This window comes from Hemicordylus capensis, chromosome 6 (genome assembly GCF_027244095.1).
Source record: "Hemicordylus capensis ecotype Gifberg chromosome 6, rHemCap1.1.pri, whole genome shotgun sequence".
NCBI lineage: Eukaryota > Metazoa > Chordata > Lepidosauria > Squamata > Cordylidae > Hemicordylus > Hemicordylus capensis.
The window spans coordinates 101617393-101631122 of NC_069662.1; the positions used below are offsets into that span (position 1 = coordinate 101617393).

At 42.6% G+C, this 13730-nt stretch overlaps 1 protein-coding gene across 2 annotated transcripts in view; it reads right to left on the reverse strand.

Moving 5' to 3' along the window:
• Positions 1–634: 634 nt before the first annotated feature.
• ATP2C1 (ATPase secretory pathway Ca2+ transporting 1) overlaps positions 635–13730 on the reverse strand; it is a 59863-nt gene continuing 46767 nt past the window's right edge. The window contains exons 25-28 of one of the 2 annotated variants that reach the window (XM_053258964.1): positions 6888–7035; positions 2506–2601; positions 2129–2270; positions 635–1396 (exon numbers count right to left, since the gene is read on the reverse strand). In XM_053258964.1, coding sequence (XP_053114939.1) covers positions 1263–1396; positions 2129–2270; positions 2506–2601; positions 6888–7035 — 520 coding nt within the window. In that variant the 3' untranslated portion in view covers positions 635–1262. Of the gene's footprint in view, positions 1397–2128; positions 2271–2505; positions 2602–6887; positions 7036–13730 lie in introns of those variants that run through there. The other variant, XR_008309419.1, reaches the window with a different exon arrangement.

Consider the following 13730-nt stretch of genomic DNA (forward strand, 5'->3'; position numbering starts at 1 on the left):
CTATATTGAGAAGTCTGATGCAAAAGCTTTGCCAAAGCATGGACTTGAGGCCCGATGGCAGATTGTGATTTGTTTGGAATCCAGAAAAACACAAAGCCCAGCTCTGAACACATAAGAGCTGCCTTGTACTTAGACCACTGGTCTATGTCACTCAGTATTGTCCTCACTGTCTAGTAGTGATTATTCAGTGTTTCAAAGAAGGATCTTCCCAGCCCTACATGGGGACACCAGGGACTGAACTGGAGACCCTTACAGCCTCTTCAATAAAGTGCAGGACTGGCTTAGAAATGTAGGAGATTAACTGTAGGCTTCTTTAAATAAAAGCATCAGTCTTTTAGCACCTTAAACAGTAACCAACATTTTTTATCTTACGTTTTCATGAACTATGGTCCACTGAAGCAAGCTGCAGTACATGAAAACATATGCTAAAATTGGTTAGTCAGAAAACTTATGCTTCTCTTTAAGGTGCCACAAGACACTTTGCTACTTCAGACTAACATGGCTACTCTTCTGGAAGTAAAAAAAAAAAAAAAATCTTAAGCCACTGAAGACATGAAAAAAACATTCAGAAATCAATTTTCCAATTTGTGACCCAGCTTCATTTAAAATATCAAGTTACACATTCACACATATGTTAAGAAAAGCAGACATTTACTTCAAAATTGCAATATAGGCTTTTCAATCACAAAAAGAAAGAAAAGACAGTGATCCGACAGTGGTCACATCCTGTGCAAAGAACTTAGTATACAAAAAAAGTAGCACAAGGTACATATTGCAGGATAGTGTAAATAAATACAGGAACTGAAATATGGCACTCTTGCAATTCATTCTGGACCAGATGGAATGCCTCAAATATTTAAAGTCCCACCACCACCATAAAATAGTTTTTAAAAAAATAAAAACTAAAATATTTATACCTAATACATGTTTCAATACACATATACCTCTTAAGAGTAAAAGGTGGGTTTTAGGCTTTTGACATTTCTATTTTAAATTAACCTCTCACACACTTACAAAGTTCCATTCAATCTGAAAGTAAAATTTTGTCTTAGAAGAAAAAAAAAATGTTACCAAAGTTGCATAATTTTGTTTGTTGAATTCTAAACTTCCAGCTGAGGAAGTAACAGTCTTTAAAATTATCAATGTTCATCTTTCATCAGTGAAAACAGAAGGACTTGTCAAAAGCCCTTTATCTTCTTTTGTTACTTCCTTCTATATAAACAGCAGTTTCTAGTTTTGCAACAGAAAAAATGCAATGTGCATCATACATCAAGAAAAGATGATAAGGATGAAGAGCTGACATGTTTTGGGGTCTTCTCCCTGATTCTTTCCACCTTCTTTATAGTCTCTGCTACTATGCATACTGAGGAGGTGAGGCCCAGAAGAAACAGCAGATCTAGAAGGGGAAAATGATTTTTATTTTATTTAAGAAAACTGACAAATATAAGCAATATACCATTGTGTTTTGGTCTTTCAAATCTTAAACCAGAGACCTTGACGTCTTGTTTTCAGGCTTTCCCCCACAAAACTCATTACACTCTCTCTCTAGCATGGTTTATACAACTCAACATGGATTTGTCAGTAACAGAATTCATTTCTAGTACAATTTTTTGATATTATGTGCCTTGGGTGTCAGTTTCCAATGACCCAACCTATCCATCCTACAGAAGGTAGGAGAGAGCAGAGCTTCCGAACTGTCAGAGTAGGCCCAAGCAGAAGAACGGTCAGATACTTGGTAGCACTGCTGAACTATTTCTAAATCCATTTAGGTAGTCAAGATGAACTGAACTTCATCTTGAGGGTAGTTAGAGCACTTGTGCAGGAGAGGAGGAAACAATTACTGGAAACAAGGGTTGGGAATAAAAATGCAGCCAGGATGCATTAAGAAGGGGTGGGGGGGGGAGCTACAGGAAATTCTGCAATTGGCAAGAAAGGCATTATAAGATACAGATAAAAGAAAAAGTAATGCTTACATACTTTAAATAGTATGCAAAATTTCATCTTTTTGTGAATGCCTTAACACTACTTAACACCAAAATAATATAAACTTCTAGTATATGTTCATTATAAAAGATCACAGACTCTAACTTGAGATGTGGATAGGAAGGAGCTAAAGAGTTTTCCTTACCTAGTAAACTTAGACTCTCTGTCTGAAAAACCTTCTGAAGTGGCGGAAAGTATATTACCAGTAGCTGTCCCATTATAGATCCAAGGACCGCGTAACAGAACATTTTATTGCTGCAAAGTCCAATCTCAAAAACAGACTTTGTCTGCAAATTAAAAACACTGAATGTAGAAATTTCATTTTCTGTTTTTACAATATGTTATTTGTAATACTTCTGAAGTGAGTTCATATTTTAGAGTTCAAATCAATGCTAGGAATAATCCATCTTAGTTTTTAGTTACTGATTTGAATTACATGCAATACTTAAAAAAAATTGATAATTTTCAATTGTCTAAGCTTTTTTAAAGTGTTCATTGTATCATTTCTAACAGTTCACATACCTGAGATCTGGAACTCAAAGCATTGAACATGTCAAAAAATACAAAGCAAGTGAAGGTCATTGTTGTATCTCGAGGAGTTATGACATTGTCTCGCAGCTGTCAAGAGAAAGTTTTAATACATGTAATTCTCTACAAGTATACAATAAAGCATTTTAAATTAAGCTTTCATCCAAAATCTGAAGAAACAATACTGCAAAGCATCAGTCCCCTACCAGGGGCTGGAAAAACCCCAATTGGCTGGTCATCCATGCTTCTAAAAATGGTATTGCTGACATCTTGTTTAAATTAATTAATTTAAATTTAAATTAAATTAAATTAATTTTTTAGGTCTATACAAGACAAGTACCCAGAACTCTGGAATCATTTCCTAACTTCGTCACAACATATCTGCTTTAAGAATTAAAGAATTCTTAAATTCTTAAATTCTTTAAGAATTTAAGAGTACAAGAGAATGTATTCAGTTCCACTTCATATATTGCATCTTCTGAGAGTACACGGGCTGCAGAGATACTTCAGCAGCATACAAGCATATGCACATGCACATACAAAAAAACAGGGTGCCTGCATGGACTCTAGGATTATGACCATGGTATCTTAGGACTTTGCTGTCACAGCTTCTCTGAAGGAATTATTTAAATTGCAACTCACCAAGAATACTCCGACTTCCTAGATTCTTAACCCCACAAAACTACAATTCCCAGGATACTTTGAGAGAAGCAATAGCATTTAACAGTTTTAGGACTGTAGAGTAGATACGTGTCCCCAAATTGTTTTCACTTTTCTATATAACCAGTGGGCAATCTGTTCCACTTAAGAGATACTTCAGTCATACCACTGACAATGATCACCATGTCACCTATAGGAAACACTGAACAACTTTCTTTCTGTGAAAAAAAGTATGGAGGCTTTGTGGGTGGGGTAGATGGTTGTTGCTTCTGCTATGGTCATTCTGCTGGTTTTAGTTGTGCCCCAATTCTGAATAGAAAAGCAGGTAGAGGAGAACCTCTTTATTCACAAGGGTTCCGTTCCAGACTAATTACGGATATCAAGTCATTTGGGGCTATGGGATCGGGGGGATTAGGTCCCCAGTTGTTGGGGAAATGATCAAAAATCGCTAAACAAAATTAGCCAAAAAAATGGGGGGGGGGTTGGAATGCAAAGGGGAAGCTCCCTCCCATTCTTTTCTGCTCCCCCTGAATCGTGCTGTGTCCTGGAATGCCCCCAAGTAGGCAAAAAATTGCCACTTCTTTCCTTAATGGAGTCGTTTTGAGGCTCCGAAACACAAAATGGCATCCAGAAATGACCTCCACGGTCATTTCCAACCACCCCTGACCCGCAAGGCCTATGTCTTCCCACACACACACACACATATGCCGAGGTCAGGTGTCTTTTACCTGACCACGGATGCGGGAATCTGTGGATAACGAATCCGTGGATATCAAAGCCCTCCTGTATATGTTTTAAAATTACATTAGTCCCATTCCATTGCTTCCCAGTGGGACTTATGTGGTAGAAGTCTCCCACCAGCCTTGGCCCAATAGGCACATTAGAGAAAACGGTTCTGGTGTAGCCACAGAGTCAGTGGAAGACCAAGTAAATTTTAGTCTTCCATCCCAGTGTGTCAAACAGAAATATTAGTGAGTTCTAGAATTAAGAATCAAATGAGATATAGAAGGACAACAAAGTTAGTGTGATGCAGTGGATAGAGTGTAGAGTTCAGATGCTGGAGACAAATTCAAATCTATTGTGAAACTCATAGGGTGGCTGGAGGCAAGTCACTATATCTCAGGGCCAAACTATACACTCCCAACAGTTTTGGCCCTCCATCCAGAGACATGGGGGGAAACAATCAGGACTGAAACTGTGGCATGCAGGGAGAAATGATGTAACCCCTTCTAGGTTTTGTTTCAGTCTTTACAGAACACTACACCACCCCCACAGCTTTATTGGCTCCACAAGGGAAATTTCCATTGGCACCAACAGAAGTTTCCCTCAAGCGACTAACAGCAGCTTTGGGTGGGTGTTTTTGCAAGGACTACAGCACAAAAGGAAAGGATTAGATAATCCCTCCCCACACACCATGATCCCAATCCTGTTCAAGCCATCCTCTGCTGCTATTCATGTTTGGAAAAACTACACATTTAACACAGCATGTAGTTTGGGCCTCAGCCTAGGCTCATCTGAAGAGTTGAGGTTAAAATGCCTGCAGTGTAGGAGGGAGGGATGTGCATGGAACCGATGGGGGCCGGTTCGACGGCGGAGGTGGGTTAACTTTAAGGGCAGGTGCACTTACCCCTGGGGCACACATCTCATGCATGCTACTTCCGGCTTCTTCCGGTCCAAAGAGTAGGAGGTACCCAGCCACCCGACCGGGCCGGTTTTCCAGCCAGCACCAGCGGGGGGAAAGCGGGAGGGAGGGGCAAGTGCATCCTCTCCTGCATCCCACCCCCACCGAACACGTCAAACCTGCCAGTGTTCGAACCTGTTTGGAGTCCTGTAAAAGGGCCTCCAAACAGGTTCGTACACATCCCTAGTTGGAGTTAGGAGAAGATATTTAATAGACCATGCAAGAAGTACTATAGAAAATCATATGGAACACCTTCTAGCATGTTAGATGATGAGGAACGTTCCCTTGGAATATTTCATTAAGCTGAGGAAATCCCAATGGTAAAAAAAATCATTGGATGTGCTTACAAATATCACAACACAGAAATGAATATGGTTTTTTCCTGCATCAGACATAAAAAGTTACAGAAGATATCTAGAAGTCTAACCAAGGAAGGCTAAACACATTCTAGGCCACACTGTGTGCCTCAGGACCATATTTTCCACATACCAATTATAGAAAGAAATCCTATCACCAAGAGGAGCCTGATAATCTTTTAAATTAAATTTCAGTGCCTAGAGAATATTTCTTTAGTATAGGTACATATCTGCCTGCACAATAAAGCAGATATCCATACTGGAAGAAAGTATGTAATGAAGAGATTCTCATAAATAACAAGCACCTGTTGATTATTACTGGCTCTGTCATCCTCTTATCTTTGAAAAAAATCTGTGAGAAATGACTAACCTGCTCAAACGTATAACTGCAAAATCTAACAGCATAATCCTATGCACATTTACTCAGAAGTCAAGTGCAGCTGTGTTCAATAGGGTTTGCTTCCTAGCAAATATGTTTTAGCTACCACCCTTGGGCTGTCATCCTAAGAGTTATTTTAGGAAGGTACAAAGCCTTGAGCTGGTACAGAGGTCACACAGAATCATGCTTAAAGTCTGGTTCCATGTGATATCCCCCAAATTTACTTGAAATAAACAAATCTGCAACTCATGTCAAGCCTTGGTTACCGATTGTGGTTTGCTTCAAGGAGATTAGGAAAAAACCAAGATCAGTTGACCAGAGTCACAACCAATCTAAATTTATCATGACCTAGGTGTTCATGTGGACAGGGAAGAGAGAAGCAGTCTCTTTTGAAGCTTGGGTATGTCACACAGGACCAAGCTGTAACCTTCTTGTAATCCATGGTTGTGCATGACATCTGAACCGGCCCTTTATGTGCACTCATTGGGATTTTACTTTTTTCTTTAAGCAGACCTCATGACATTTATAAAACTGAGTGCAAACCTCTGCTTCAAAAGCAGACTGCCATATTTATTTATTTATTTATTTATTTATTATTGATTGATTTTCTATACCGCCCTTCCAAAATGGCTCAGGGCGGTTTACACAGAGAAATAACAAATAAATAAGATGGCTCCCTGTCCCCAAAGGGCTCACAATCTAAAAAGAAAAATAAGAAAGACACCAGCAACATTCACTGGAGATATTGTGCTGGGGGTGGATAGGGCCAGTTACTTTCCCCCTGCTAAATAAAAGAATCGCCACATCAACAGGTGCCTCTTTGCCAAGTCAGCAGGGGTTCACAGGGGGCTGCTCTTAAAGACTCCCCCGTCAACCCCCCTCAGGTACACTAAACTAGTAGCATGATTGGGGCGGAGCCACCATTGGGCAAATGGGTTCAAAGAACCCAGGCTGCTGACCCTAGGGGCCACGCCGCACGGCCCCAGACACATCCCTGCCTTTTAAAGGTAGGGAGAGCTGCTCCTGGCCTCGCTGCCAACGCAGTGGGGCCAATTCTCCCTCCCAAACAGGGCCATGTACTGTTTGGGAGGGAGACCATGCCTGATGTCAGGTGTGGGAGGTGGGGCCAGGGGGCTGGGGCTGAACACAGGCTGCCCCCAGCCTCCCTCCGCTCCTGAGCATGATTCTTTGGGTCTTGGTTACAGCCTATACATTTTCATATTGACAGCTACTGGCATAAAAGCAATATTACTAGCAGAAAATTAAAACCACAAGAAGAACAGATGCCTCTGTATCATACCTCTCTCCAGAAGACAAACAATGTTCCACATACAATAATTATAGATGAAATGAGTATTTTAACTATCAGATTTCTGGTCAAAATGCTGTCCTTGACATTTCTCGGTGGCTTCCGAATAACATCTTTATCCACAGGCTCAACTCCAAGGCTAAAATAAGAAAGCAAAATAATTTCTGAAAGCTTAGATTTATTGGAAGTCAACCAATACAGAAAGCAATACATCTTATCTGCCAGCAGAAGCCAAACATTGCCTATTTTTCCCCTCGACATCCATATCTAGTTCCCTTGCAGGCTACTTCAACAACCAATTGTCACAACAAAACATACAGGTGTTCATTAATTTCTGGGTGCCATAATGGCAACATATTTAAGATTTAAAATACATAAAACATTGTCATATATCTGGCTTAGACTGAGAATTGGATTTAAACCCCCATGGTGTGGGGCGGGGGGGATGGCAAGCCAATCCAAAGCGAGAATGGAATTGCTGGATTTTAAATGCAGTTACCTACAATACAATCTTATACATGTCTATTCAGAAAAAGAGGTTGCTCACCTATAACTTATTATCTGGTAGAAGTCTATCAACATCCATACGAATAGGTACTGCTCCTGAGCAGACTGGTATCATAGTTCTTGGATGACTGCCGTGGAGGACGATCATCCGTATCAGGTGAGTTCATCATTGAAAGAATTGCATGCACACTCAAAACACACATAGCGGAACACTACTGCAGAGGAGTAGTAGGGAGGGTCTTATAGATGCAGACAGATCTCTACCAGATCATAAGTTATAGGTGAACAACCTGCTTATCTGGGTCGAGAGCCATCGAGATCCATGGGTGTTTAGCTAGCTCCCAATGGAGGAGGATGCAGTAGTAGCTATTGCAACACCCACTTTAAAACACTTCTGCTGAAGCTCGCCTCGGCAGCCAAGTGCATGTCTATGGCATGACGTTTGATGAAAGCGAAGTCAGTGGACCAAGTTGCTGCTTTACAGATGTCTGTGAAGGTTACCCCGATAAGTGTGCAGCTGTTGAAGCAGGTAGAGTAGACCTTGATTGCCTAAATCAAGGTGGACCTAAAGTTCCTAGTATGGTATAGATCAGGGGTTCTCAATGTTGGTCCCCAGGTGTTATTGGACTTCAACTCCCCTAATCCCCAGTCCCAGTGGCCTCTGGTTGGGGATTATGGGAGCTGAAGTCCAATAACATCTGGGATATAGCAAGTAGGAAGGTTGTTTTTAAAGTTACTAGCTTGATGGAAGTAGTACCCACTGGCTCAAATGGGCACTGGGTCAATGCTGAGAGAACCAAGGATATGCTTCATGGCTCCACAGGAGTACAAATAGGTGGGTATACATTCATGAGAACCTTCAGGAAAGCTCTACTATCCAGGTGAGAGAGAAAAATAGTCTTGCCATCACAGCCTGGATGTACTTTTAGGTACATGCACTCTGGTACAGGCCTTAAAACGTAGCCATTTGCCAAAGTAGTTACGCCTGGTGGAAGGCTTCCTTTGATTGAGCAAGATCTTATTCAGAAGCTGATTCTCCATGTCATCAGAGTGTGAGTACGTCTGGATGTAGGATGTAACCACTGTCTTGTGTCAGGAGATCTAGCTCTTGAGGCAGTCTTTGGTACTGGTTTCTCAATAGTTTGAATACCTGTGGAAACCATAGTTGTCTTTGTCACCATGGAGTCACTAAGATGCATGAAGTTGGAGAAGTCAGAAGACGCGCCACCACACGATTGGTCAATGGATGTGGTGGGAACATGTGCAGGATCTCCCAAGTCCAGTCTATCTGGAAGGGGTCTCCCAGTGATTGAGGGTCGTGGCCTGACCTTGAGCAAAAATGAGCGCACTTCGTGTTTTCCAAAGCTGCAAAAAGGTCTATGGTGGGACATATCCAGTTGTTGAAGAATGGAGCAATATATTCTGTCTTGATCTCCCACTCATAGTGCTGCTGTTGCGCAAACGTGTGACTCAGATCATCTGCTAGGATGTTGTCCAGGCCTGATACGTGGGTGGCTATTGGGTAAACCTGATGTCTGATGCACCAGTGCCACAGTTGTAAGCTGAGAGCATACAGAGTTCATGAGACTGTTCCCCTCTGCCGGATGATGTAAGCTAGGGCAGTGGTACTGTCTAACTGCACTTATACAACCTTGCCTTGCAGAAGCGGTAGAAAGGCTTTCATCGCTTGGAGGACAGGCAGCAGTTCCAAAACGCTGATATGAAACTGAGTTTGTTGTGAGTTCCACTTGCCTTGAATTTTATGGTTCTCACAGTGGGCTCCCTTACTCAGCAGAGATGCGTCTGTAATCAACCAGATTGACGAGGTTAGAGCCTGAAAAGGAACCCCCTCTAAAAGATTTTGGCAGCTTGACCACCAGGTAAGGGAGCAAAGTATTTGATCTGGAATTTCCAGATGCTTGTGTTGACTGTCCACATTGGGGCAGAAAACTGACAGAAACCAAAGTTGAAGTTTGCGCATCTTCAGCTGTGGGTAACGCACAACTGTATTGCAGGATGCCATGAGGCCCAAGAGTCACTGAATGAGTTGAGCCAGCTGAGACAGATTATGTTGGAACATGTGGATCAGATCCTCGATACACTCATATTGTTCTTTGGGTAAGTACACGTTTCCTAGTTTCTGTGTTCAAGATTACTCCAATGCAGCTGATGACATGTAAGGGTTCTAGATGGGACTTGGATCCCCAAGTCTTGGAGAAGATTTAAAACATACAATGTCTGAGAACGTAACTCTCCTTGGTCTTTGAAAGTCAGGAGCCAATCGTCCAAAAACAGATAGATTGCTATACCCTGCATCCTCAGATGGGCCACCACCACAGCCATGCATTTGGTAAATGCCCTTCGGACAAGCCTTGCCCCGAGAGTAAGACTTTGTATTGGCATGCTTGTTCTCCTGCAGTAAATCTCAGATACTTTCTGTGATGATCCCTTATGCCATTATGAAAATATGCATCTTTCAGATCCAGCGTTGCAGGCCAATTCTTTCTCTTGATAAAGAAGCAGTAGGATCTTTTGCAATGCTATCATGTGAAATTTCCGTACATGGACAAACTTGTTCAGGTGGCGCAGACCCATGACGGGGCAGATCCCATTATCCCTCTTTGGGATTTGGAAATAACGGAAGTAGTAACCCTTTGCCTTGATAGGAACATTTATAAGGGTGATATATATTTTTGAAATCACGGTGTTCCTATTGTCTGAACACAGGCCTCTGTCTGGACTAAGAGCGAGATTTTGACGTGTAGGAAGAAGTCAAAGTTGTGGTGGTAAGAGTCTTTGCAGTAAACTTTGACTTTTTAAATTGCTCCATGGTGGAGTCAGTTGTCTCACTGAAGAGGGGTGCCCCTTACTATCAAAAGATAAGCCCTCATTTTCCCCCCTTTCATAGCTCTCTGAAGAGTAGTAGAGCGAAGACATGTGTGCCTCTGTAGCAAGACTGCTGCTGCCATGGAACAAGACTCTGATTCGGCTAGATGTTTTGCTGGGCTCAATTGTTGCTGAGTAAGTGCAGCCAATTTATCCAATGTTTGTTGGTATTTCATTTTAAATTATTCTGGTGATAGGGTATCTAAGTCGCAGTTGCCTTAAAGAGCTTCCCACAGGTCATGATTATACTTAGCTGTGCAGGCCGAATAATTCACGATCTTAACCAACAGACATGATGGGAAGTAGATCTTTCTCCCTAAAGGATTTAACTTTCTCCCCTCTTTATCTGCAGGAGTGGTGCGACCCTGTCCGGATTTCGTCAAGGCAGCTCAGTCAATGACCAGGGAGTTAGGAGCAGGATGCTTTAGCAAGTAGATATTGTCTTTCTCTTGGATGCAACACAAGCTCTCTAAGCATTTGGAGATTGGAATCAATGCATGGATGACTTCCCAAGCACACTTTTTGCTGCCCTGGAGATAACTGGGAGAACAGGCAGAGCCATAGGTTGAGATGACTAAGACTTCACCACAAAGTTGTAGACAGGATCGTCTATGGTGGCTATGTCGGATTTTAGGTCTAAACCCAGAGCCTCTGCCATTTCCCTAATGTGTTTATGGTAGGCTTTCATTTCTTCATTAGGGGAGACATCAGTAGAAAGAGGCACATCAGTTGGCAGATCCATCAAATTGTCCGGATCTTCTGGGTCCGAATCGAAGTTGAGTGAGCCATGATGATCCAATAGTGACCCAGCTGGGGAGTGCGGAATATGTGTCTGAGTCTCAATAGTAGACTTTACAGGTGGCAGAAGCATAAAGAGCATTTGAGTCCCCACAGCCAAGCATGGAGGTGTCAGTGGCGGTGGGACCAGAAGCACAGGTGCTGAAGCAGAGGTCTGAGTTGCTACAGAAGCTTGAGCAACAGGCCTACTTGGCAAAGCAGGAGCATCTCCACTTGCTAGGGTGTTCACCAACCGAACCTGTGCTAAAGGAGAAGAGGACAGTAGGACTTCGATGGAACCAACCTCCAAGGTCTCCCTCCTGAAAGTCATATGGAAAGCCAGGAGAGGCCAAATAGCAGCCATAGTGAGTGTTGAAACCACAGGAGTGTCAAGCAGATAGGGTATAAATCAACTGAATGAATAGTAACAGACTGCTGGTGTAGCCATGTGCAGCTGTGTTTCATCAGTGCTTGTTGGGAGAAACCTTTTGAATGCAGCCATAGAAGGTGCGCTGGAGAATGAGTCCAGTATCGCTAGTAATGTGCATGCCATGGAGGGATCCAAACAGGCACCTCTATCAGAATCGGCATTTGACACCGGGGGGCGGGGGCGTTCTCGATGCTGACCACAATGGTGTATGCAGCATTGGCATTACAGATGGGGTGGATGTCTTTGGTGCTTCCCAATGTCGATCAGGAGGCATCGAAGGAATTAATTGGTATCGGAGCTGGAGACAGAGATCAAGCCCTTGACATTGACTGTGTCGGTGTCGAAGGGCAGTCAGTGTTGAGAGGCTCTTATGGTTCCAGCATCTTTTTCAATGTTGAAGTTGAGGGGTTGGTACCAAGGGTGACTGTCGACTTTGAGGCCCATATACAGTCAGACGTCAGCTACTGTAGATCTGACACTGACGGAGTTCTGTCTTTGGTTAAGTCTATGGTTTTAGAATTCTTTGGTCTCTGAGTCAACAGAGCAGCTTCCAAGACCACCCGTTTGGTCTTGGACTTTGAATGACTGGAATTCGAATCCACACCCGAAGGCTCCTGAAAGTTGGCGATGTTGATGGCTTCAACGGTTTCACTGTTGAAATTGACTTCAATGGTGATCTTGACATCGTTGGTACAGGTGGGACTTGCTGGAAGTCAAGGGACTTAACACCTCATCATATATGGTGGCACAAAGTCTCAGAGCCAGATTCTTGAGCATCTGCTTAGAAAAAGACAGACATATTTTGCAAGAGGAAACGTGCTCCTCACTAAAGCAGATGAGGCAAAAATCATGGAAGTCCTTAGAGGGGAGCTTAGCATTACAGCCCTTGCACCTCTTAAAGCTCAATTTTTCCTCAGCCATAACCATAACCGAAAAGCATGGTCCAAGTCTGTTCCTAAGATCAAATAACACCAATGTAGTCTGGAAGCCAAACCCAAGTTAAAAACCAAAATAACAGTCATTATTATTATTTATTTTAAATAGATGAACACTGAGACAGTATTGAAGAACTTTATCCAACGAGAAGCGACAGACCGAGGTCTGAACGCAATGGTGGTTGCAAAAGAACTGAGGAACATGGTGCCGGCCCGCTTTTAAAGAGCACACTGTGGGTGTGGAGGCTCAGTCGCCATGACAAACTACAGCATTCTACCACAAGGGTCCTGTCCAGGTGCAGTACTCATTCTTATGGATCTCGATCCAGATCAAAGCCCTACTGAGTTCAATTGGATTTGCTCCTGGCACATGTATATAGATAGGGTTGCAGCTTTAATCACTTAGTTTCATACTTGGAACGTATTGTGTGGCAGAGGGAGGGAGAAAGATTTTAAAATTGATTCATAATACACATAAATGACAAAGTCTACAATTATGCAGTAAATTAAAGGCGAACATCTTCAAGAGCCTATTACCATTTCTGAAAAGCTATACAGGAGAACCTCCATGGGGTTCCATTCACTATTACTGCGGATATGGAAACTGAATACTGTGTTATTGGAGCAATGGGATTGTGGGAGTTAGGTTCCTGGAGCCCCCCTAAATTAGTGAAAATCATGTGGGAAATGGTTTTAAAGGGCAAAATAAAGTGCCCTACCATGCTCTGTGGGCCTCCAGTGATCCATGCCCCCCGAAGTAAAAAATGGTTCAGTTTTTAGTTTTTTCCATGATTTTAATTGTTTTTTCAAAGTAAAAAGCCACAAAATGGCTCCAATTCCCAAAATGGCAGCCAGAAATGACCTCCACAGTCATTTCTGGCTGCTGCCGACCAGCAGATATGTGGAGGGTTGGCAGGTTTGACTTTTTAAAAGTCAAACTTTGGGTTACAGCCCATTTGACCCACAAGTATACCCCTCCTTTTTTGTCAGATTTCATTTGCATATGCTGAGGTCAGGTGTCAATCACCCGACCACAGATATGCAAAACTACAGACGGCAAGTCTGCGAATATGGAGGTCCTACTGTACTAACAAGTCACTTTAAGTGGCGCAGTGGGGAAATGCTTGACTAACAAGCAGAAGGTTGCCGGTTTGAATCCTCGCTGGTACTATATCAGGCAGCAACGATATAGGAAGATGCTGAAAGGCATCTAGCTCAGTACTGGTCCATCTAGCTCAGTATTGTTTACACTGACTGGCGGTGGCTCTCCAAGGTTTCAAGCAGGAGTCTTTCCCAGCC